Below are 25,302 nucleotides of genomic sequence, written 5' to 3' on the forward strand. Positions count from 1 at the left end.
CCCAAACCCTTTTTTATTTGGGATGTTTACTTTATTTCATCATTCTGGCTGGATTGATGGTCTTGCTCCACAGGTGGGTGGTAACTACGTAAACTGTTTCCCAGAGAGTAATTCAGTGTGAAGAAAACTGGATGATGTTTTTGTTATTTGCATACAATAGTTTAAAATAGAAATAGTAAGTGTTGTAAGGCGTTTAGTCTGGTAGATCTTACTATGATATTTATAGTCTTGGGTATTTCAACAGTAAGTATTTATTAATTACCAGAAGCTATATACACAGTTGCAGTAAAGGTCTAAGCTAGGAGCTCTCTCAATGCTTACTTCTACATACACCTCTGTCCAACATGGCACTGACTCTGTAGATGCAGGTCATGGGATCTCTTGCTCAGCTGTGGGTGGTACTGTACTCAGCCCCACATTAGCCCTTTATGTGCCAGACCCTTCCATACACTACACCTTCCCCAAGTCTTCATCCAACATCTTTACAAGTTATTCCAGTTTATCCCATGTTTTTGCATCATTATTACTGCTACGCCATCTATACTCTTCTCTCCACTTCCGCCCCCAATCCACCCCAAGTCACTGAGTTCATAGATTCAGCTGGTCTGGAAGCTTTATAACCATTCCATGACTTGGTCTCACTATCGTCTGAGGAATAGAGAATTGCAGGTAAACTTTGAATTGGATGTTGTTCTGGCATCTGGGTGCCTTTACTCCTTTTTCTGTTCTTTGTCATTGAATTGCTCTTTGTTGATTGCCCAATTGTAGTGATAGATGGTGGCTGGCTTATCCAGGTCATTGCATGGACGGTTGAACACTGGGCTGGTCTCCATCTTCTTCCTTATGAGGCTCGCCATGACGCCCGCTGGGATGGAAGATGACTCTTCCTGTTGTGAGTGTGACTTGGCAGTAAGCTCACCTTTGCATTGGCAGTGTGCTGTACTGTTGTCAATGGATGCCTGTTACTCAATTCCAGCATAATTTGTGGCACTATTATGCTGGCTGGGGATTACAATATCTGCTCTGATGCTTCTGGCTTTATCTCCAGCTGGCATTGGAACCAGAGATTGAGGCACTTTTCGTTGCTGGTTCCCCTCTCGATTGCCATCTATTCGAGGTACCATGGTAACCATCTGAGTGTTTGGCTGGTCTGACCAATGAGGAGCTTCTGGCACCGGTGACGAAAGTCAACAAATCTTCTCTGCAAAGAGAGGAGACAATTCGGAGCTGAGGTCCCAGCCAGAAAATCTTGTTGGCACTCTCAGGAACTTGCAGTTCTGTGTAATTTGCAACAGTGGTTGTCTTGCCACTTTCTGCCAGTTTGAGGAGATTCAGGATGACTATGGCTTCTCTGCTCAAGAGGGAAGGTGACTTGTTACGGCCATACTTTTGACTGGAAGTTGAATTCCTCTGGGTCGCATAAACTTTTGTAACTTTTGTTCATAGTTAGGTTCTTCACCCAATAGAATCATAACACTGGCTCCGGTGTGAGATGGCCATTAACAGAGATATCTGAATTCCAGAATGAAACTTCAGGCTCTTTGACCTCACCCAGGAAGCAAGGTTGTGTATCTTGGTGTGCTGTCTCGACCTTGTAAGCCCTCTTGTGATGTTCCGAGTGTTTTCGCTTTGCACAGCGTCTTGGTGATTACGTTGAAAGCATTGGGATGAATTTGCTGGACATTGCGTCATGTCTGGGGACACTTTTCTCTACAACATTGGCGTGGTTGCTCTACTGGTCGGTTAGGATATTGCTTCCCTTGCTTTGGAGTGTCCCTGTTTCTGCGCTGTTTCACGAACTGAACAGTGGGGTTTACTTTGCACCATGCTTTGCTTCCTCCTCTTAATCTGGATTGGTGCTGCAAACTGACTTCAGATTGCATGACAATCTGGATGGCTTTCTCTATGGGCAGATCTTTCGTTGCATGACGCTTGTTTGAAGCGCGTTGTCTGCCACTCCTACAACCTCTCTAACCCTGATGAGCTCAGATTTCAGGTCACTGTATTCACAGCCTTCAGCTATTCAGTACAGTTGATTAATGGAGGAGTCGACAGGTTCTCCTGACTGCTGGACAAGCTTGTTAAATTTAGCCCCATCAATGGTTTTGATACTTCTGAGGTTAAGTTATTTGAAAACTTCAAATTCTCCGGATTCTTTGGTTCCTTGTCTAACTATTATATCGGTGGCTATCGGGCCTAGTGACTAAAGCAGTGTGTTAACTTGTTGGTTCTGCCTTTTCTTGGGTATCATTCTTCTGGGCTCTCAATTTTGTGACTGATCTGGAACTTGAATGAATCTAAATTGATCTGGAAGAGTGGATTTCTCATGCGCGGTTAAAATTTGTAACTTGCACATTCAGCTTTCAAAGGGTTCCAAAAATCTAAGATGGTGCCACCGTATGCTTCTGTTCTAAGATCTTACCGGGGTTTTAGCAGGCTGCTGCAGTGATGGATTGACTGGTTAGCGTCTTCCCTGTTTTGGCTCAGTGTCCCCTGGTCTTGGAAGAAACAAATCCTGCTTTTGCCAGGATTTTAAAGCTGCCTACTCAAGTCACGATTCATTTTTAATTAATTTTTTTTCTTTCGTCAGAACAAACTCGGCCTTCACATACATGTTCAGGCACGGAGTCGGAAATTAATTTCTCGGACTGTGATTTGAACGGCTTTTTCTGACTGCTGCCGTATTTAACTTTTTTTTTCAGGACTAGTGTTGCCAGGAATTCTAAGTTTCAAGCCCACCACTGCTAGGTCTGCTGACTCTGTACACTTTAGGTATTGAAGCTGGACTTCCATACGATTCAATGGAATCTTCTCCTTCAGTGATAAATTTACTTTCTGCTTCCAGGTCTTTCTTTTCAACTTTTCTCCAGTAATTTATTTCTGTGCCTTTACCTCTTGAGCTTTTATTCAGCTCAGACTGCGTCTTTGTCCTTTTACATTCAGTTTTCCAGGATTTTAATTTTCTTTTGCAGTCTGAGGTTTTGAGGTGTTTTGGCTGCTGCCATCACATTGTGAGGTAGTTTGTAGGTCTTGAGGTTTCAGATACTGTAACAGAAAGAGGTTATTAACTACTAGAAACTACATATATAGGTACATTAAAGGTACTCTGTCCAACACGGCACTGACCTCCTAGTTGCGGTTCATGTCATCCCTTACATAGCTGGGTGGTGTCGAAAACTCGACTCCGAGCAAGACTCAGACAACAATGTTAACATCAACAGATAATTTAATTTACTTGCCACAAGAGGACATTGCGCATAAGCAAGGGTTAGGGTGAGAATCCAAAGTACAACAGCTCTCCTGCATATTTATACAATGGAGTAAACAAATGTCACATGACTTTGAATCTTGGCGTCTAAAAAAAACCCTTACTCAGCTTAAAATTCGAAAAGACCTTATTTAACTTTGAATCGTGACTCCTCACAATGCCAGGATGCACTCGGGCTGTATTGATAATGTATGACTTTATGCCTGTGTGTGTGTGACAATGTGTGGAAACACGGTTATAGATAAAGAAGTGATACTACAATACACAGGAAAGAGGACCCAACCTATTCTTATACTCTCAGCAGTATTTTCAGTACACCACACTTATGGCCAAGTATCCCATCATGCCTTGGTTATAGTTAGCCAGAAATCTACGTTTCTACAGTGGGCTGTACTGTACTCGGTCCAATATTTACCCTTTATTTAGGGTGTCAGCTGAGTTGACTGGATGACTGGTTCGTGATGTGGAGCGAAGCCACCAGAATGGGTCCAATTCCCGTGCTGGCTGAGATTATCCATGAAGGCCCCACCTTCTCAACCTTGCCCCTTGCCTGAGGTGCGGTGACTCTCGGGCTGAATCACCACCAGTCAGCTCTTTCAAAGGGGGAGGTCAGCCTATGAATGGTCCTTGGGGACTCTGGCAGCTTTCATTTCAACCCTTTATTCGCCAGACTCTTATATCGCATTGAGTCCTCATGTGTTGGAAGTTTACATAAGAAATAGGAGAGAAGCGGGCAAAAAGGCCCCTTGAGCCAACTCTGCGATGGATAACATTTCATATCTGTGTTTCGGCACTAATAATATGAGCGGATCAAAATGAATGGTAGGCGAAAGGTGATAAAAGTGACAAAATGCAATCTCTGTTCAAGACAGATTTATGAAATGTGTAAATCACTCTGGTGATTTAAAAGCAATATCAAGGAGATGAAATGATATTTGGAATTGGATGCAAAGTGCAGTATTTAGTTCACACTCAAACTTTTTGTCTTTCTAACTGTTTGAAGAATTATGCATAGAATTGAGATACTCACACATAACATTACATAATACGTTTAATATTTGACAGGTGTTGTGGAATTCTGCAATCACCGAGTTCGTAGTATGTCCCTGGAATTGGAGAGCACACCATTTGTGATTCCATCCCTGAAAACTTACAGCACTCCGCAGATCTCCTCATAGATGAGTCCAGAGACTCAATGACATTACATTGGGCAAGCTAGACATCGGATGACTGGTTTGGTAATACCCTGGATGTTATTGCAGAACACTTCGCAATCGTGCTTAGGCAATTTTTTTTTTGCCTCCTTTATCACTGCAAGACATGATGGCCATTCATCTAAATTGTAATCAATTACAGCCGTGGTTGTTACCTGAGTGTTACGGTATCTGAATGTCATGGGCCAAAACCCTAGGGCTGTCTGTTTTGAACTGGTCTGCAACGGTTATGGTAGATTTAGTTCTGATTAGAACATTGATGTAGAACGCCTTTATCATTAGCATTATTGCCATGAGTGCCTATGTTGTTGGGTGTGGGCCTGCGTCAGGTGGTAGTCTTGAGTTACCGAGCACTCCTCTTATTAAAATGTACTGTTTGTAATTAGCCCTCAAATACCCTCGACGTAATTCGATTAGTTTGCAGCCGACAGATAAATCCCACACCCAACTGCTCTCCCACCACCAATGCCTGTTTACCAATCTAAAATTAATTTGAGAAATTTATCGTTGTGATATGGGCTCACAGTTCTATTTTAAGCTAAATGTGCATTGCCTTTGAGGTAAAGCTGAAGGTCTGTAACATAGAATTTATAAAAATACATCCAGTTGATCCAGCTGGATTGTGTTTGCTTCCAGTGCAGTCTTTCATGGGACAGATTAAAGAAATTGAATGTCTAAATTGTTCTTTCTTGGCAGGTTGTGGTGTAGAATGCCCAGTGTGTAAAGAAGATTACAGCGTTGGAGAAACTGTTAGGCAGCTTCCGTGCAACCATTTATTCCACAATGACTGTATAATACCTTGGCTAGAAATGGTAAGTAGCAATACTCCATTCAACCTCAAGAAGTTTACAGCATGAAAACAGGACCTTCGGCCCAACTTGTCCATGCCGCCCAGCTTTTACTACGGAGCTTGTCCCAACTGCCCGCATTTGGCCCATATCCCTCTGTACCCAACTTTCACATATAACTGTAAATGCTTTTTAAAAGACAAAGTTGTACCAGCTTCTACTACTGCCTCTGGCAGCTCGTTCCAGACACTCACCACCCTCTGTGTGAACAAATTGCCCCATCGGACCCTTTTGTATCTCTCCTCTCTCACCATAAGCCTATGCCCTCTAGTTTTAGACTTCCCCACCTTTGGGAAAAGATGTTGACTATCTATCGACCTTACCTATGCCCTTCATTATTTTATAGACCTCTATAAGATCACCCCTAAGCCTCCTATACTCGTGGGGGGAAAAAGTCCCAGTCTATCCAGCCTCTCCTTATAACTCAAACAATCAAGTCCCAGTAGCATCTTAGTAAATCTTTTCTGCACTCTTTCTTGTTTAATAATATCCTTTCTATAATAGGGTGACCAGAACTGTACACAGTATTCCAAATGTGTCCTTACTAATATCTTGTACAACTTCAGCAAGACGTCCCAACTCCTATATTTAATGTTCTGACCAATGAAACCAAGCATGCCAAATGCCTTCTTCACCACCCTGTCCACCTGCGATTTCACCTTCAAGGAGTTATGAACCTGTACCTATAGATCTTTTTGTTCTATAACTCTTTCCAACACCCTACCATTAACTGAGTAGGTCCTGCCCTGATTTGATCTACCAAAATGCATCACCTCACATTTATCTAAATTAAACTCCATCTGCCATTAACAAATAACGGTGGACCCAGCACTGATCCCTGAGGCACACCGCAGGTCACAGGCGTCCAGTTTGAAAAACAACCCTCTACAACCACCTTTTGTCTTCTGTCGTCAAGCCAATTTTGTATCCAATTGGCTACCTCACCCTGGTTCCTGTGAGATTTAGCTTTATGCAACAACCTACCATGCGGTAACTTGTCAAAGGCCATGCTAAAGTCCATGTGGACAACGTCGACTGGACTGCCCTCATCTACCTTCTTGGTTACCCCTTCAAAAAATGCAATCAAATTCGTGAGACATGATTTTCCACTCTCAAAGTCATGCGGACTGTCCCTAATCAGTCCTTGCCTCGCTAAATGCCTGTAGGACCTGTCTCTCAGAATACCTTCTCACAAACTTGTCCATCACAGACGTTAGACTCACCGGTCTCTAGTTCCCAGGACTTTCCCTGAGGCCCTTCTTAAATAAAGGCACAACATTTGCTACCCTCCAATCTTCAGGCACCTCACCTGTGGCTGTCGACGATTCAAATATCTCTGCTAGGGACCTGCAATTTCCTCCCGAGCCTCCCACAATGTCCTGGAATACATTTCATCAGGTCCCGGGGATTTATCTACCTTGATGACCTGATAGAGGTCTACAAAATTATATGGGGCATAGACAGAGTGGATAGTCAGAGACTTTTTCCCAGGGTAGAGGGGTCAATTACTAGGGGTCATAGGTTTAAGGTGCGAGGGGCAAGGTTTAGAGGAGATGTGTGAGGCAAGTTTTTTTACACAGAGGGTAGTGGGTGCCTGGAACTAGCTGCCGGAGGAGGTGGTGGAATTAGGGACGATAATGACGTTTAAGGGGCATCTTGACAAATACGTGAATAGGATGGGAATAGAGGGATACGGACCCCAGAAGTGTAGAAGATTTTTGTTTAGATGGGCAGCATGGTCGACGCAGGCTTGGAGGGCTGAAGGGCCTATTCCTGTGCTGTACTTTTCTTTGTTCTTTGATGCGCTTTAAGACTTCCATAATAATAATCGCTTATTGTCACAAGTAGGCTTCAATTAAGTTACTGTGAAAAGCTCCTAGTCGCCACATTCCGGCGCCTGTTCGGGGAGACCGGTATGGGAATTGAACCCACGCTGCTGTCCTTGTTCTGCATTACAAGCCAGCTCTTTAGCCCACTGTGCTAAACCAGCTTCTCTGTAATATGTACAGTACTCAAGACATCACTATTTATTTCCCCAAGTTTCCTAACATCCATGCCTTTCTCAATAGTAAATACCGATGAGAAATATTCATTTAGGATCTCGCTCCTCTCTTGTGGATCCGCACATAGATGACCTTGTAGATTCGTATGGTGCCCTACTCTCTCCCTCGTTACTCTTTTGCCCTTTGTATTTGTAGAAGCTCTTTAGATTCTCCTTTGCCTTATCTGCCAAAACAATCTCATGTCCTCTCTTTGCCCTGCTGATTTCTCTCTTAACTCCGACAATCTCTTTGCTCTTCAAGGGATCCACTTGATCACAGCTGCCTATGCATGTTATATGACTCCTTTTTGACCAGGGCCTCAATATCCCGAGGAAACCCAAGGCTTCTTACTTCTACCAGACTTACCCTTCACTCTAAAAGGAATGTGTTACCCTGCCAACAGACTCCCCCAATCAACTTTTGAAAGTTCCTGTCTAATACCATCAAAATTGGCCTTGTCCCAATTTAGAATTTTAATTTTTGGGCCTGACCTATTATTCGCCATAGCTATCTTAAAACTAATGGAATTATGGTCACTGGTCCCAAAGTGATCCCTCACTAACACTTCTGTCACCTGCCCTTTCTTATTTCCCAAGAGGAGGTCAGGTTTTACCCCCTCTACTCAGGCCATCCACATACTGAATGAGAAATTCCTCCTGAATACACAACAAATTTCTCATTCCAAACCCCTAGTGCTATAGCTGTCCCAGTCAATGTAGGGAAAGTCCCCTACTATTACCACTGTTACTAACTTTTGGTTGGCTCTTAAATCGTAATTTGCTCTGTTTGTATAACCTTCGCTGTAGAGTCGCCAGGTATCTTTATGATACCGCCACGAGGTTCAAGTTCAAGTACTGATCAATAACTCAACACACCAATTAGTAAGATTCAAATCAAAGCACATTTATTATACACAGTAAATCACTACTCATGCATAAACTCTACTTTCTAGGCTATTCCTATCACTAAAAGGCCTATACTTAGCTTCGGACTGGCGCATCAGGTCAGGGGAACAAATGGCCTTTCGTTCAGATCCTGAGCCTGCAGGATTCAAAAGCTGGTAGAGACTGGTAGCTAGGAGCGCCTATCTCGTAGCGAGCGTTGACTTGAGACTTACTTGGTTGGCAGCAGCTGAGACAGGTCACTCTCACGGGTTGATTCAAGTAGCTGAGTGACCCTGCCAAAGAAGGACGATTTGAACTTGGGGGCTTTACTTTATAGTCCCAAGGGGCTTCCTGCCCTTCAGGGCAGACCCCGTACCTGGTTCCAAGTGATTGGACTACTTTCCGATCACTTGTATCGATTTCTCCAATGCTGGAGCGGTTCCCTGATCGCTGGGCGGTCCCTAAATGTCCATTGGCCTTCCTTTGTCTTGGCTCCTGCTGGCGCCGAGGAGTCTGGCTTGGCTTTATTCACCTTAACTGTTGCCATTGTGCCCTGGAATCGCTCATTACTATGGAGATGGCTGCTGCATTACTATGCAGATGGCTGCTGGTTTTAGTGCTGTCTGGTTTCTTACAGGTTCCAATATACATGATTTCTGTATTTGCTAGTCTTTGCCTGTGTTGGCCGAATTTCCCTTCAGCCTTTGCGGTTCTCCATTTTAAGTCGGGAAGTGGCCAACTCAGGTGGCTACATGCCCTCCTTGTGATCCTAACGCGAAGCGTGAAGGATCATATAACTGCGTCTCGCAGGCTGTGTGATTTACCATCCAAATGTTTGAGGATGTAAATAGCATAGGGATGGCAACCGAAGGGTCGCCTGAAAACAAAACAAAACCTTTTGAACCAAAAGTGCCGAAATGAGGTGCGTATGGGCCGCGACGGGTAGGAATTGGATGGAATCCCCGGGTAGGACGGCGACCAATGCTGTGTGTTCTCTACCCGAGCATAGCTGACCAGAGGGGTGTCCTCAGGCAGGGCGATGACCAATGCTGTTTCTCCACTGCCTGAGCAACCGACAAGAACGGGTAAAAAATGTAGTCATTGTGGGGGGTTGCCGTAAAGGTTCTTCCTTCGAACTAGAAGAGCAGTTACGAACGGGGGTTTGGCAAACTCTCAGCGGTTTCGGCCGATGAGTGTGCTGGCAAGTTCTCAAAGGTTTCTGCAGACAAATAAGGCGTGGGGCCGTGGAAATTTCTTTTTCCGATCTTACAAACAACATTTAATACTAACAGTAACAAACAACATTAAACAACATGCTGCAGGTTCCATCAGAAAGGACACCGTTTTCTCCCAAGCGGTTCCTTTTTAAAACGTCATCTGGACACCTCAGTTATCAGTTGCGAACTGGGTCGCAAAGCGGTTCTCGCTTTGGCAGTCAGACTCAAAGTCGTCATCTTCTCCCAGTTGCCATACTCTCGAATGTATAAGGGCTGATAGGGCTGCATGGTGCGATTTGGGGTCCATCTCGCCGTTCCGGACGAGCCTGTATGAGTTGTCACGGTGCCAGAAAGTTGTATCTAATTCTGTGGGAACGGAGTCGGGGTCGTAATCGTAGGGCGGTGGTCTTTGGTGGGGTTTGTTGAGGAAAGTGATGAGGAAGGGATCACTCGAATCGTGGTCAGATTCGCTGGGTGTGGGTCCTGTTGCATGGGGATAGTAGGGAGACGTGCTGTGGCTATTGTCTGAGTCACAGTCGCTGTCGCTGCTGCTGCTGTCTGTGGGGGTTCCGGGGCGGAGTCTAGAGGTCGGGGGTTGAGTCGAGGGCGAGTCCGTGGATGTGGTGGGCGTGTTGGGGGAGGGTAGGGATACGTTTGGTGTGGGCGGGCTGTGGTCTGCTGCGTCCAGCATGACGTGGTGCGCGTGGTTGGACTGTGGGCCATATGCCTTAAGCTGGTTAATATGGAACCACGCTGTCTTTCCGTTGGGGTACTTAAATTTATAGACGGAGGGGCTTACTTTGTCCGCAATGGAGTACGGACCCGAATACTTCGGTGACAGGAATGTGCTGGGGTTGTAAATTGAGAGCATGACCTGCTGTCCTACCTCAAACTCAGTTGCATGCACTGTCTTGTCGAAACAGGTCTTGCTCTGTTTCTTCCTTGTGCCTATTCTTACTGCGGCTGCTAGCTGAACCGTTTTTACATTCTCAACTAGTTGTTTTACCGCGTTCTCGTGTGTGAGGGCCGTCACTTCAGGGCTGGTCAAGTTCAATCCTAATAAAAATTCTGTGCCTTTCATGGGGCATCCGGTCATGAGAGTGTGTGGGGTGTAACCTGTGGAAGTTGAGACAGTATTTCTCAAAAACATCAGCGCAAAAGGGAGGACTGAATCCCAAGTGGTGTTTTGTTGGACCATTTTTCTGAGGGTTGATTTTAGGGTCCGATTCATGCGCTCCACAATACCACTTGACTGGGGGTGGTATGCGATGTGAAATTTTTGGGTAATGCCGAATATCGTGAGGACGTCATTCATGACACGTCCCGTAAAATGGGAACCTTGGTCGGATTCAATGCTGCGGGGGAGTCCCCACCTCGTAAAGATGTGGTGGGTTAAGATCTTTGCGGTGGTCTTTGCCGTGTTTGTTCTGGATGGGAATGCCTCTACCCATTTCGTAAAAGTGTCTATGATGACTAATATGTATTTGTAACCATTCCTGCAAGGGGGCAATGGTCCTATAAAATCGATCTGGAGGTTAGTCCAGGGGCCGTTAATGGGGCGGGTGTGACTAAGTTGAGCTTTCTTGGCGTATCTGTCCGGATTGTTCTGGGCACAGATAAGGCAATTCTCAACGTAGTGTGTTACGTCTTCTTTTAAACTTGGCCACCAACAGAGCTGCTTGAAGTGGGCTGGAGTGGGATCAATTCCCTGATGTCCATGACTGTCATGGAATAAACAAATAAGTTGATTCCTGTCCTGTTCAGGAACCACATAAAGGGTGTCTTTTAACACCACACCGTCATGTGTGGTCAGTGAATTTTTAAATCTATCATAAGGTGCCGTAAATTTTTCTTTCAAAATCTACCTGAGATTGCTATCCTGCTTCTGGGCCTGCACTAAATCCTCGATATTAGTCTGCGAGACCTGAACTGCATTCACTGGTGTGCTTTCGGGGGGTGTCCAAAAATGTCCATGCCTGGAACCTGCTTTGGCCAGTGTGTCGGCTTTTACATTTCCAGGGGGGGAGGAACGGTGGTGACTTTGAACTTTTAACGATTCCGAATGTCCTGTTCTGTGCTTTTTCTAAGATGTGGCGGAGCAATGGGGCTGAAGGGAGGGGTTTTCTATCTGCGGAAACAAATCCTCTTGCTTTCCACAGGGGTAGGAATTCTGTAAGGCTATTGCAGACATAGAGGCTGTCCGAGTATATGTCTGCTGGGCTGGGGAAGGAATCTGGGTGATCCACAATGTACGCAACGGCTGCTAGTTCTGCCGCCTGTGCGCCTAAGTGGCCTGGTAGCTTTAGTGATATTTCTTCTAGGACGCGTCCCTGTGCGTCCTCGACATACATGCCGCATCCTGTAATGCGCTTCCCTTCTAAGACTGTGGAAGAACCATCCACATATATTCTTAAAGGTTCGCACGTGTATGTGTGCTGGGGGGTCTGGGGTGAACTACCTATCTTTCTGGGGGGGTGTTTTCGCAAGAAAGTGTTGTGGTGCGGTGAGATGATTTCACATTCATGGGGGGTGCCTGGGTACTGAAGATTATCTGCTAAGAAAGTGTGGATCTTGGTCCGTTTAACAGTGATGTCCCATCCCTGCAAAAGAAGGGTCCATCTGGCTGCTCTAATCTGACTAACTGTACCGTCCTTGAGTCGTCCGTCAAGTAAAAGTTGGGTATGGGTGTGTTCTGTGAGGATTGTGATGGGGTTTAGTCCGGTTCTGAAAGAAAAATACTGAACTGCCCAGAAAACTGCGAGCAGGTGCCTTTCACAGGCCGAAAATCCCTGCTCCACAGGATCTAAAAGTCAGGAGGCATAAGCCACGGGTCTTAATTGTTCGTGCCGTTCCTGGAGGAGCACAGCCGAAAGGGTGCGGTCTGTGCTAGCTATCTCTATAGCGTAAGGGGAAAGCGGGTCTGGAACTTGTAGTGCGGGGGCTGCAATGAGGGCTCTTTTCAAAGTATCCACAGCATCCGTATGCCGCGGAAGCCATTCCCGAGGGGCTCCTTTCTTTAAGACTTCCGAGAGGGGTGCTGCTTTGCCGGCGAAACCATCAATGTGGTTTCGGCAGTAGCCAACCATTCCTAAAAACAACCGGAGGGCTGAAACATTCTGGGGAAGGGGAAATTTGGCAATCGAGTCAATCCTTTTGTGCTCGATCTCGCGTTTACCGTGCGTGATAATCATACCCAAATATATCACTTTGTTTTCCAAAATCTGGGCCTTTTTGGGGTTTACTTTACAACCAATTTTCTGAAGGCGTTCCAGGAGTTCGGCCAGAAGCTCGATGTGCTCTGCCTTGGTGTCTGTCTGCAGTAATAGGTTGTCCACATACTGGACCAGACATTCGGGGTGAAAAAATTTTGATAATCCATTTGCCAGCTGTCGGTGGAAAATGGCGGGGGAGTTGTGGAATCCTTGTGGAAGGCATGTCCACGTGTACTGCTGATTTTTAAAAGTGAATGGAAATGGACCAGAATCCATTACTGACTTCCAAAACCGTAAAGTATTGTGAGTTGAGTCCCTGTTTGAGCATGGTCTCGGGACTTGTGGCTACCGTGGCGGCTGCTGCGGGGGTGACTTTATTGAGTTCCCGGTAATCGATGGTCAGTCGCCATGATCCGTTGGGCTTTCTCAATGGCCAAATCGGGGCATTATTAGTGGAGGCTACTGATCTAAGTACGCCCTGCTCTAATAAGCTGTCGATCACTTTTGCGATTTCTCCCTCTGCCTCTTGGGGAAATCCGTATTGCTTTTGGGGTCTAGGGTCAGGTCCTATGATTTGAACAGAACCAGTCATCCGGCCATAGTATTGTTTGTGGGTCGCAAATGCTGTCTTGTGCTTCTGCAGAACTGCCCTAGCCTGCTTGTCTGTGCTAATTGTGGCTGGGTCAAACCAGAATTCGGCGACTGCGCTAATCTTGTTGGCGTATTCACCTATTGTGAGCGTTGCGGGGGCTCTTGCGGATTTTGCCATTTTCCAAACACATTGGTTCACTGGATCAAAGGACAGGTTGTGGGAATTCATAAAGTCAATTCCCAAAATGTATTCTGCTGTGTGGGGTAGATCGACTAAGACTATGGGGTGCTTGGTGGTGATGTTGCTGATTTGAATGGGTACAGGGGCTGTGATGTGTCCCTGTTGTGAGTGGCCTGTAAAGCCGCTGAGGGTGATGGTGACTGTAGTGTGCCACGTGTCTTTCTGGAATATGGTGGAGGAATTGATTGTGGTGCGGGACCCTCCTGTGTCCCAGAGAAATTCGAGGGGCTGCCCCTGTATCTTTGCTGCAACTACTGGTCGGCCGGACCTATCCCAAAGGGTGTCGCAGACCCAACTGGGGGAGCCCGAACACCGTCAGTCCGTTCCGTTCAGGTCCGTCTGGTCTGAACGGGTGCTCACACTATGTATGGGCTCTGTCCTATTCTTATTCAGAATGCCTGCCTGCTGGGCTCTCTGTGGCTTTCGTGGGGCATTGCATTCTCGTGCAAAGTGTCCTAACTGTCCACAGTTGTAACACTCCTGCGGCTTTTGTGGGGGGCTGTTCCTGCCTTCGTTCACCCATGTGGGGTTCTGGTGTGTTTTCACCGCTTGGATGTCTGCTTCTGCCTGCTGTTCCTCGGGTTTCCTAACTGCGGGTTTGTTTTGTACAGACTGCTCCCAGGTGCGTGACAATCTTTTTAAAACCCATTTCTCATTGTGGGCTTCCTCTGAGGGGTCATTATTCATACAGGCTTTTTGTCCTGCCTCTCTGGCATGTTAGATAAGGGTGCGTGTCCATTTGGCATACCGTCTTGGGACAAATCGGCGCGATCTAAATTTCCAAAAACTGCTGTGAAATGAATCTACAGGCGTCCAGCAAATGCTGTGGGATGTTCCGTCTTTTTCTGCCTGCACTTATTCAGGCCTTCTACGGGGTCACCTCTGTTGTAGCCGATCGCGTCTAGGATCGCTGCTTGCATTTCCTCAAAGGTGCCTCCTCCTACATTCTGTGGGTCGGGAAGGGCTGCTATGACCGAAGGGTCTAAGCTCAAAACTGAGCTTCACGTGCTCACGCTCGTCGAGGCCGTACATGGTCGCCTGCTGCTTTACTCTAGCAAAGAAGTGGCGGGGGTCTGAGGTGGGGAGGAAAGGTGTGATTTTCTCGCACGCGTCCCGTAATTGGGTCACGGTTAAGGGGGTCGTGTACAGGAATTCCGTGTCTCCTTCCGAGGTGACTGCGGTGGGTGGTTACTGGATTCATTAGTACCTGAACTATCTGCTCTGGGGGGTTGGGGCGCTTTTCTCTTCTGGGGCTTTCCTTGCGCACATGTTCCCTGAACATATCTATGTGTGGTCTCATTTAATTCTTCCCAATTCCGGCCGTCTTCTGCATCTAACTGGGAACCAAAGGTGCTCTGGAATCCATTCTGAACTGAAAGTAAAGATTGCAGTTCTGCACTCTGCTTCCGGCACTTTGCGTGATCTAATGAGCTCTGTCTGTGCTCCGTGGTGGTAGTATGGAGTGCTCGTAATGCTGCTTTCAGGTCGCTACACTGCCTTTGCAATGCCTCTACCTGTTTCCTCTCTTACCAGGACTGCACGTTGCGTGTCCTGATAGGCCTTTTCGTACTGTGTCTGAAAGCTGCTTAGGTGCGCCAGACAAGACTGGTGTGCCCACTTGGCATCATCCACCTCTCCGTCCTTTGCTGCTAACTTCCTTCTTAATTCTAGGTTCTCTTTCGCAACCTCACTTACATCAACCTTGCTCATTCGATGTATTCCTTCTATCTCTTTGCGGAGCGTCCGAACGACCACCTCTGTGCCTCCAAACAGGACACGATTGTCATAGGCTTGCGAGCTTTTCCCAAGCTTTTCTTACGGATTTCGCTCAGGTTCTCCCACCAAGTATGTCCTATACTCCTGGGACCTGTTTCCTAATTTTCACAGAATTCGCTCCAAAGGGGCCATCCTTTCCCTTTGAGATACTTTCTGATTTCCTCTTCCCAAACGGGACACTGTCCTACTCTACTGCTGGTCGCTGCGACCACGAATTCTTCGGGGTTCATGAGGCGTTGCATTGCCTGCATTGCCATCTTTCCTCGCTAAACACTTCTCTTAAAATTTGGAACCAGGGGTATTAAGGCGGTGCTGTAATTACGGGTACGGCTTTCGCTATTTTCCGGAATACAAACTCCCGACAGTTTTGTCGCAACAAAAATCGATCAGTTTACCTTATAGCCCTGTTAGTTACGCATGCATTAACACACTTCCGAATTATGAGGATTGATCAGAACTGCTTGAACACTTGTGGTTTTTTCTGTTCCCAATTGGATTTCTAATTCAGATTTTTGGGTTCTCCCGGAGTGGTTAAGCCACTTCTAGATCGGGTCCCGTCAGGATGTCGATAATATGTTGCTAACTTTTGGTTGGCTCTTAAATCGTAATTTGCTGTTCGTATAACCTTCGCTGTAGAGTCGCCAGGTATCTTTATGATACCGCCACGAGGTTCAAGTTCAAGTAATAATCAATAACTCAACACACCAATTAGTAAGATTCAAATCAAAGCACATATATTATACACAGTAAATCACTACTCATGCATAAACTCTACTTTCTAGGCTATTCCTATCACTGAAAGACCTATACTTAGCTTCGGACTGGCCCACCAGGTCAGGGGAACAAATGGCCTTTTGTTCAGGTCCTGAGTCTGCAGGATTCAAAAGCTGGTATGGACTGGTAGCTCCAGTCGGAGCGCCTATCTCGTAGCGAGCGTTGACTTGAGACTTACTTGGTTGGAGGCAGCGAGCCAGGTCACTGTAAAGGGTTGGTTCAAGTTGCTGAGTGACCCTGCCAAAGAAGGACGATTTGAACTTGGGGGCTTTACTTTATAGTCCCCAGGGGCTTCCCGCCCTTCGGGGCGGACCCCGTACCTGGTTCCAAGTGATTGGACTACTTTCCAATCACTTGGATCGATTTCGCCAATGCTGGAGCGGTTCCCTGATCGCTGGGCAGTCCCTAAATGTCCGTGGCCTTCCTTTGTCTTGGCTACTGCTGGCGCCGAGGAGTCTGGCTTGGCTTTATTCACCTTAACTGTTGCCATTGTGCCCTGGAATCGCTCATTACTATGCAGATGGCTGCTGCATTACTATGCAGATGGCTGCTGGTTTTAGTGCTGTCTGATTTCTTACAGGTTCCAATATACATGATTTCTGTATTTGCTAGTCTTTGCCTGTGTTGGCCGAATTTCCCTTCAGCCTTTGCGGTTCTCCATTTTAAGTCGGGAAGTGGCCAACTCAGGTGGCTACACCACCCTATTTTTCTTTTGCAGCTATCTAATCTCCTTGCATACTTGCTCCTCAATTTCCTGCTGACTATTGGGGGGTCTGTAGGACAATCCTATCAAAGTGATCTCTCCCTTATTTTGCACTTCTACCCATCTAGACTTGTAGGCAAATCCTCTGATATATCCTCTCTCAGTACTGCCGTGATATTCTCCCTAATCAAAATCGCAACTCTCCCTCCTGTCTCACCTCCTGTTCCATCTTTTCTATAGCATCTGTACCCTGGAACATTGAGCTGCCAGTCCTGCCCCTCCTTTAGCCATGTTTCAGTAATAGCTATAATATCCCAGTCCCATGTATCTATCCATACCCTGAGTTCATTTGTCTAGTCCGTCAGGCTTCTTGCATTGAAATAAATGCAGTTTAATCTAGACTTCCCTTGCTCTCTGCCCTGCTTTCTCAGACCATCTGTCCGGTCATGTTTTGTGCACTCTCCCTGTGTTTTACTTGGACTTACTGGACCCATTCATTGAGTTCTCCACAGTCTCTGTACTGTGGCCCTTTTTGAATTTTGACTTTGGTTTCTCTGCCTTTCACTTTTCCCCTTACTGCCTTTTGTTTCTGTACCCACTTTAATTCCCTCTGACTTCCTGCATCGGTTCCCATCTCTCTACCGCATTAGTTTAAACCCTCCCCAACAGCACGAGCAAACACTTCAACTAGGGCATTGGTTCCAGTCCTGCCCAGGTGTAGACCGTCCGACTTCTACTGATCCCACCTCCCCCAGAACGGGTTCCAATGTCCTAGGAATGTGAATCCCTCCCTCTTGCACCGTGTCTCAAGCTACATATTTATATAATCTATCCTGACATTCCTACTCTGACTAACATGTGGCATTGGTGGCAATCCTGAGATTGCTACCTTTTGAGGTCATTAAGCTGTTCCAATGAACAGATTTCCATAGTTTTGCTCAGATCCTGCAGCAAACCAGTGCAGCTTTCTTGGTAAAATGAAAAAATGATGTACCTCCCTATTTATTGGCTTCAGATCACTGAATGCCCCCCACTATCCATCACCGAATCCTCCTTGATCGTCTTGGAGGTTACTATTGATCAGAACTGGACCAGCCATATGAACACATTGACTACCGAAGCAGTCAGCTGGGAATTCTACAGCGAGTAAGTCACCCAGCGAGTAAGACTCCCCTAACCTGGCCACCATCTACAAAGTACAAGTCGGGACTGTGGTGAAATACTCCCCAGTTGCTGGATGAGTGCAGATCCAACAACACTCTATAGCTCAATGCCATCCAGGACAAAGCAGCCCACTTGATTGGCACCCCATCCACCACCTTCAACATTCATTTCCTCCATCACTGATGCACAGTGGCAGCAGTGGGTGCCAGACACGAGATGCCAAGGCACCCTTGATAACACCAAACCCCAAACACATCATCTCTACCACCTAGAAGGATGAGGGCAGCAAATGCATGTGAACATAGTCGCCAGCAAGTTCCCCTCAAAGCCACGCACCATCCTCATTTGTTTTTTAAAAAAATAAAAATTTAGAGTACCTAATTAATTTTTTCCAAATAAGGGGCAATTTTAGCATGACCAATCTACCTCTGCACATCTTTTGGGTTGTGGGGGCGAAACCCACGCAAACACGGGGAGAATGTGCAAACTCCACACGGACAGTGACCCAGAGCCGGGAACGAACCTGGGACCTCGGCGCCGTGAGGCCGCAGTGCTAACCACTGCGCCGCCGTGTTGCTCACCATCCCCATTTGGAACTGTCTTGTTGTTCCTCCCCTGTTGTTGGGTCAAATGTTTGGACCTCCTTTCCTAACAGCTCAACGCTGGGTGCATCTACACCACATGCACTCTAGCAGTTCAAGAAAGTAGCTCACAACCACCTTTTTGAGCACAATTGAAGATGCAAAATAAATGCTGGCCTAGTCGGTGATGTCCACATCCCACAGTGAATAAATAAAAAAGTGAAACCTAAAGAAACGTCTCTTGTATTCCGCAGGGTCAGTATAAATTTTAATTTAGTGTTGCTGCGATAATAGAATAGTAAAACTGTGGAATTAATCCTTGATGGTCTGTAGAATTTGTAATCTATGTAAGCATATTTTTAAACAAAATGATTCTTTATTTGATTTTACTTGTACAACATTCTGCATTTGTACTTTGCAGAATTTCCCCCCCTCTCTTTACACTAGTTTGTTTCATTTTTTTCTTGATGTCTTTACCTCCTTGTTGGGGATCTGCAAGGTACAGATTTTCGTCATTATCTTGCCCAAGTAACTTTTCATGTTCAGCCTAGAAATTATTCGCAAAAATGAAAACTGTTTAGAGGGGAACAAGCATGCATGAGGGTTTCAGCAAAACCTGAATGGGGGCAAGAATAAATATATTCCTGTGATGGATGGAAAATGTGGATAGATGCTTACCTCTTTGTCAGATATGGCACCCGAGAGCAAGAACAGACTGGTTTAGTCTCAGCCAGTTGCAAGGGAGAGAAATTGAGTTGCTAGCCAGGGAACAGAGTTTAGACTGGGGACTGAAAGCAATGGCTTCAGCCTTCTCATGATTTAATTACACTCGCTTGCCTCTTTGACCTTTTGTCGAGACTCGACAGAGTACTCTGGTGGAAGAGTGTATGCAAACACTTGTGCTTCTTTTCATCATCAAGCACAACCGTGAAGAGGAGTCCAGAAAGGCAAGCTTCATGCATGTATCCCTGTTGATGAATACAGATCAAGCCTTTAATCAGCACCAATCATGATGCCGTTTACCTAGCATCCTGTCACAGAACTGACTCAATTTTGACAAATCTGCTGGGGATCTGCTGCAAACTGGAGTAGAAGCTGTTGTCGACCCAGTCAAATAGACATGCGAATAGCATTGGCATGATCCAATAAAAGCTATGTGCATGTTGTTCTGTTCCATCCGTTTCTCCTGAATCTGCCTTCCCGTGGTAAAACATGAGGTGTTGCAATGTTTCTCTGACGCTGCATCAAAACTCTGAGAAGATTAGATTTAATCCAGTGATTGAAACAACCCTAATAGACTAAGTAAAGCAAAGTTCCACAGCAATTCTGCAACATTTGTAGGACACTGACCTTGTCCATGATGAGGGTGGCGCCATCCACACTCTTCATAGGTGAACTCCTGATGCGACTGGAGACCGTGCATTACTTCGAGCATGACAGAAAATTGCCATTCCAGCCCGTGCAGGTTTGGATTTTACAACTATTATGTCACACCAATCATACTGTCTGCACACATGAGACAATTTCAAGGGCAAATGGAGATCTTTCATGTTCCATTTGCCTGGGGTTTCTGGCAGACTTTTTAACAGCTGGGCTGCAGATCTCACATTAGATTTTAGTACCAAATTTACCACCTGCAACTGCTCCAAATGCATTGTGAAACTGCACTACCTAAATCTGAAGATCCTAACATTGATTCCAATAGTTTTGCTGCATTTGTTGCGAGATGGTTGCTGCAGTTGCCCTCTGCCATTGTCAGGAGGGGAAAGCAACAGGATTTCTGCTGGATGCCTCTGCATTATCTATTTTCTGCCTGTTTTCCAAATTGACGTTAGCAAATATTCTTGTGTCATTAAGAACCAATCATAAAATTAAATTTCAACCAGATGAACAAAAGGCCAGAAGTGGGGATGTTTGCAGACGATTGCACAATGTTCAGCACCATTTACAACTCCTCAGATAACGAAGCAGTCCTATGTCCAAATGCAGCAAGACCTGGACAATATCCAGGCTTGGGCTGACGAAGTGCCAAGTTACATTCGCTCCACACAAGTGCCAGGCAATGACCATCTCCTACAAGAGACGATCTAACCATCGCCCCTTGACATTCAATGGCATTACCATCGCTGAATCCTCCACAATCAACATTCTGGGCGTTATACTCTGGGCATTGAGTATAAAACTGGGCGTTACCATTGACCATAAACTGAACTGGACTAGCCACATTAATACTGTATATAGTATATTACAGTATATTTCCCCTCTTATGTTAGACCAACCAAAATGCATTCTCACATTTGTCCAGATTAACCTCCATTTGCCAATTATTTGCCCAAAACTCCAACCTATCTATATCCTGCTGTATCTTCTGACAATCCTCAAACTACCTGCCACTCCACCAACCTTGATGTCATCCGCGAACTTGCTAATCAGACCGGCTACATTTTCCTCCAAATTGTTTCTGTACACTACATACTTAATGTACAACCAATGTTCCGCTTAACTTACACAAGTGCAGCCATGCAGCAGTGTTAAGTGCTGAGGAAAGCATTTTCAGAGGAGCTATGGGTGAGTGGGTTGAAGCTTATAAGATGGGCAAAGACGAGCCTTGGGGCATAGACTTGCTTCATATACCATTTCTCTCTTCTCTTCACTCCTAGCATGATACCTGTCCAGTGTGTCGGAAAAGCTTAAGTGGGCAAAACACAGCAACTAATCCTCCTGATTTATCAAGGATGAACTTTTCTTCATCGTCATCCTCTTCTGCCTCAAGTTCGCCGAGTAATGAGAATTCAACAAACAATTCCTGAATTTGAACAAAGAGCATCTAAGGTTTACTGTTTTCATATGCAACAGTGTTGATGACTACCGTGAAACATTTTATAATTTAAATTATTGTATTATGCATGGCGCAAAGAAAGCCAGAGTAAATGGAGTTTTTTTAACAAAAGAACTCTTTTCTAAAATCTCTACTCGAACATGAATACCCAATTTTCGTTTTCAAGATTTGTTTTATAGGTTTAACTTCTGGGACCGATTTAATGTTTTCTTATTGACAAGCTGCTATGTTCAATTTATTTCATCTCACTTGGGGGTGGAAAAGGCCCTGTGTGCACATTGCTGTAATCATACTGCTGTGAATTATCTTAAGCAGTGGAAGATGTCTGCTGTTCTATCTTTCACAAATATATATAAATCTTTAACCATTGTAATGTGTTTTAAGATTAATGCGGCTGTTGAACTCTGGGTATCTTCATTCTATTTTATAGCCCTGAATTTTGTTTTTCCTCATACTTTATTAAAAAAAAGGGATTATTGTTTTCAAAATCATCTTTTTTGTTTGGATTGGCTGTTTTATAGATACTATGGAAAGCCCAATGACGGCCTACATCTTTCCATTTTCGTTTAATAGAAAATGGGGAGCTGTTTGCTTCAAATCAAGGGCCTGGAGATGGGAGTGTGCGTGGGGGATTGGGAAGAGAGGGGTGGGGGAAGAAAATCTATCTGACAATTTATCTTAAGACATTGAAGTGGTAATGATTACATGCCTACTAAAAAATCTTTTTTTAACAACCATTCCTTGTGTTGAATCTGATAATATTTGAATCATGGATGAAGTGTGATGCCTCGACTGACCGAATCGGAGCAGTTTATCATTAACCCAGCAGCATTAATTTATCGGCAGCTGGGCTATCAGTCATCAGACACTTCCTGTTTAAAAAAAAAAGTCGGATTGCCTGAGTATGAAGCATTTAGTATTGCTTGGGTTTCCTGGTGAGACATGAAACTTTGAGATGTGCCCAAAGGTATGCTTGTCAGTAGGTAACATACGATGTATAGAAATGTGATCCAAACAGATAACTAGTACATTTGTGGCATTTACTGAGTTTGTTAATACTGTGTATCAACCATCAATTGTATACAAGTCAGTGAATAATCATTTCTTTTTTTAAAAAAAACCTGTTGTCCTCTGATTTTGTTTACGTGCGAAGAGCAATTCTTTTAAAGGCAATCCTAAATGTTCAGTGATGTGAAACATGATTTCCAAATTCAATAATTATAATGATGGAAGCTTTTCATTCTTAAACACTTTTCACTGACTTTATAAAAATAAAGTAACTATAGTGATGCACAACTTGCAGGTAAGAGTTATGTATTTTATTGTATAGTTAAGAGGTTGATTGTGATGTGAAGTGTCATTGTGCTTTTAACAGAGAAGATAAGGGTGTGTCATTAGTGTAAAGTAAGGGGGAAAATACACTTGTAGGTTACAGTTCCTTGTCTGTCTCTTACACTTGTCTTAAGATCAATGTGAGAGCTTTGCTTTAATTTGGCTATGTTCCTGGAGATCTGGAATCCTGCACTTGAAATCTCACAACAGAATTGTCTCCGTTCACATCAACAATGGTTTGTTAGTAAATGGGCTTCAGCTAGCCCACACAGATAGGTCCGTTGCTCAGTCGTCTGCGGGGAAGCAAGCATTTGAATCTGAAAGCAAGAGGGACAGCTTAGTAAACTCGTGGGAACTGAAGTGGTGAGACTCAGTAAAGCTGCAGAAATTACATGAAGTTTTAATGACCTGCTGAGCAAGACTATTTAAAACAAAATATAATAGATGAAGCAGTACTTGTACCACAAACCTTGTGACATGCTCCGCAACAATCTCAATAGAAGTCCAACGTATACACACGGGTATAAATTAACAAATGGTGTATATAAACACATCTGCTTTTGATTATTTGGTTTTGGTGTTTGTAAGAACTTGAGTCCATGTCTGAATTTTAAAACAATACCTGAGACTTACAAAACAAAAATGACTGCTGCAATTTTGGCTGTGGTGATGATTTGGAGCAGGAGATGAATCTGCTTTCAGGACATTTGAGGAATTGGTTCTTAGTAACTAATGCAAGGATGAAGAGAGGTTTCCCGAATAACCCATCAGTTTGCGCTGATTTTAACATGCCCCCGAAAAAGGCTGTCAAAAATAGATTCTGCCAACTGTCACTAAGACGGCAGCAGCTAGGTGCAAATCTGCACCAAATTTAGAAAAATGTTTTAATTTGATTTGTTTTTTCCTCTGTTGTCTCTCCAGTGTTGTATTGCTCACTGACAAGTATATCGGTGCATGCATTTCTGTTCAAGCCTGAAATGTCTTCACAATAGCCTTGATCCCCTGAATAGTATTGCCAGGCATCCGAAAAATCTTTCGACACCAATAAATTTTGTGGGAATCTTTTTAAAAAGAATTCTTCATCGAGCACTTTTTTCTTTCCCGAGCACTTTTTTTCTTCCCCAATGAACAGTTTGGCTGATCTAAAAGTAACAATTTCCCCATCATCTACTGGCCATGGTTTTGAAGACATTTTGAAGATGCATTGCACAATGATACTACGTTTGCTGTTTTGGATACAGTATAATTTCAAAGATTTATTTACCTCCCCTTTTGAGCGTTTTTTAAATGAAAAAAATGCCTTCTCTTTTATTAACTCTAACGTTCAGCAGAGCATTAGGGATAATTGGCTAATGTTAAACCTTCGATCACTTTTCTGCCTCCTAGTTCCTCGCTCCTCCAGCAGCAATATCTTGATGTTAACCATAGAATAGCCTCTGTGCTTAATGATGAACCTTATGGGTGATCACTGCTGAGATTCAGAAGGTTGAAGTTCCGCAATTCTCCTAAACATTTGACATATAGGTTGCACTGACCTCCCACTGGGGAGATTGCATTTAGGTTAAGGACTAGGTAGAGGCAATGGAACCTGGCACCGTTTGAGTACATGATTTCCCCCAACGGGGATGGGCATAATTTTAAAAAGGAAGGCAAGGTGCGGAAGTGGAGGTAAATGCAAAACAATGAGTTTTCTTTTTAATCAGCCATATCAGCCACCTGTATTTGTGTAACATCCTAATTACTCCCACCGCACATCCCCATTTTTTAAAAAACAGGTCCCCGTCCCCCCAGGATGACTAACGTGTGTACTTTATCTGAATAAATCATTTTCCAGATGGAGTAAGTTGAAATCGTAACCCATATCTGCAAAGATCTCTAATGAGATTAATTGTTTGACTGAATTAACCCATGTAACTGTAAAAGGTATTCTTCAGCAATTGCAACACTTAGCCCAGACCACTCAGATACCTTTTTGAGCATCACCGCAGTCTTGCTCCTGGTCCTGTTTAAATCCTGAAGGGTTTCCTGTTGAGAAGTATTGCAAATGCATTCTGTTTCGTGCATAAAGAAATGCACTTTAATTGCCACAGATCTTTAGAAGGAAACAGAAAGGAGACTAGTAACTTTGCACATCTGTAACCTGATACAAATTGAGCTTTCTTGCTCGCATTTTTTAAATTGTATCTGTAAATATTGTGTAGGGAGTATAATTAGTACAGTGTTGCACAAAAATGATCAAACTGGTAGCAAGTCCAGGCATGATGCTCCTATTATGGAGAAGGTAATTGCATAACTTGTAAATGTACGATACATATTGCAGTTTCAATTAATAAAATGGTTAAAAATTGAAAGTTATGGGAAATTATTTTGTATAAATCCATGCTGTCTTCCAACGTATAGTGGAAATGCTAATGTAATGTGTACTGTGCAGTGGTGAACATGCCAAAAGATGTTCTCATCCACTATCCCGTTTCACCTTTCGGGTGGCACAGTGGTTTGCGCTGTTGCTTCACAGCGGCAGGTCCCAGGTTCAAATCCCGGCTTGGGCGGGAATTGGTCTATGCGGCGTCTGCACGTTCTCCCCGGGTCTGCATGGGTTGCTCCGGTTTCCTCCCC

At 44.6% G+C, this 25,302-nt stretch overlaps 1 protein-coding gene across 2 annotated transcripts in view; it reads left to right on the forward strand.

Annotated features, from left to right (window-relative positions):
- Nucleotides 1-25,031, forward strand: part of rnf126 (ring finger protein 126) — a 95,259-nt gene extending 70,228 nt beyond the window's left edge. For both annotated transcript variants that reach the window (XM_072482093.1, XM_072482094.1), the window contains exons 8-9: nt 5,179-5,294; nt 21,176-25,031. In XM_072482093.1, coding sequence (XP_072338194.1) covers nt 5,179-5,294; nt 21,176-21,325 — 266 coding nt within the window. In that variant the 3' untranslated portion in view covers nt 21,326-25,031. The remainder of the gene's footprint in view (nt 1-5,178; nt 5,295-21,175) is intronic.
- Nucleotides 25,032-25,302: the final 271 nt, after the last annotated feature.

Source organism: Scyliorhinus torazame, chromosome 18, assembly GCF_047496885.1.
Source record: "Scyliorhinus torazame isolate Kashiwa2021f chromosome 18, sScyTor2.1, whole genome shotgun sequence".
NCBI classification, from domain to species: domain Eukaryota; kingdom Metazoa; phylum Chordata; class Chondrichthyes; order Carcharhiniformes; family Scyliorhinidae; genus Scyliorhinus; species Scyliorhinus torazame.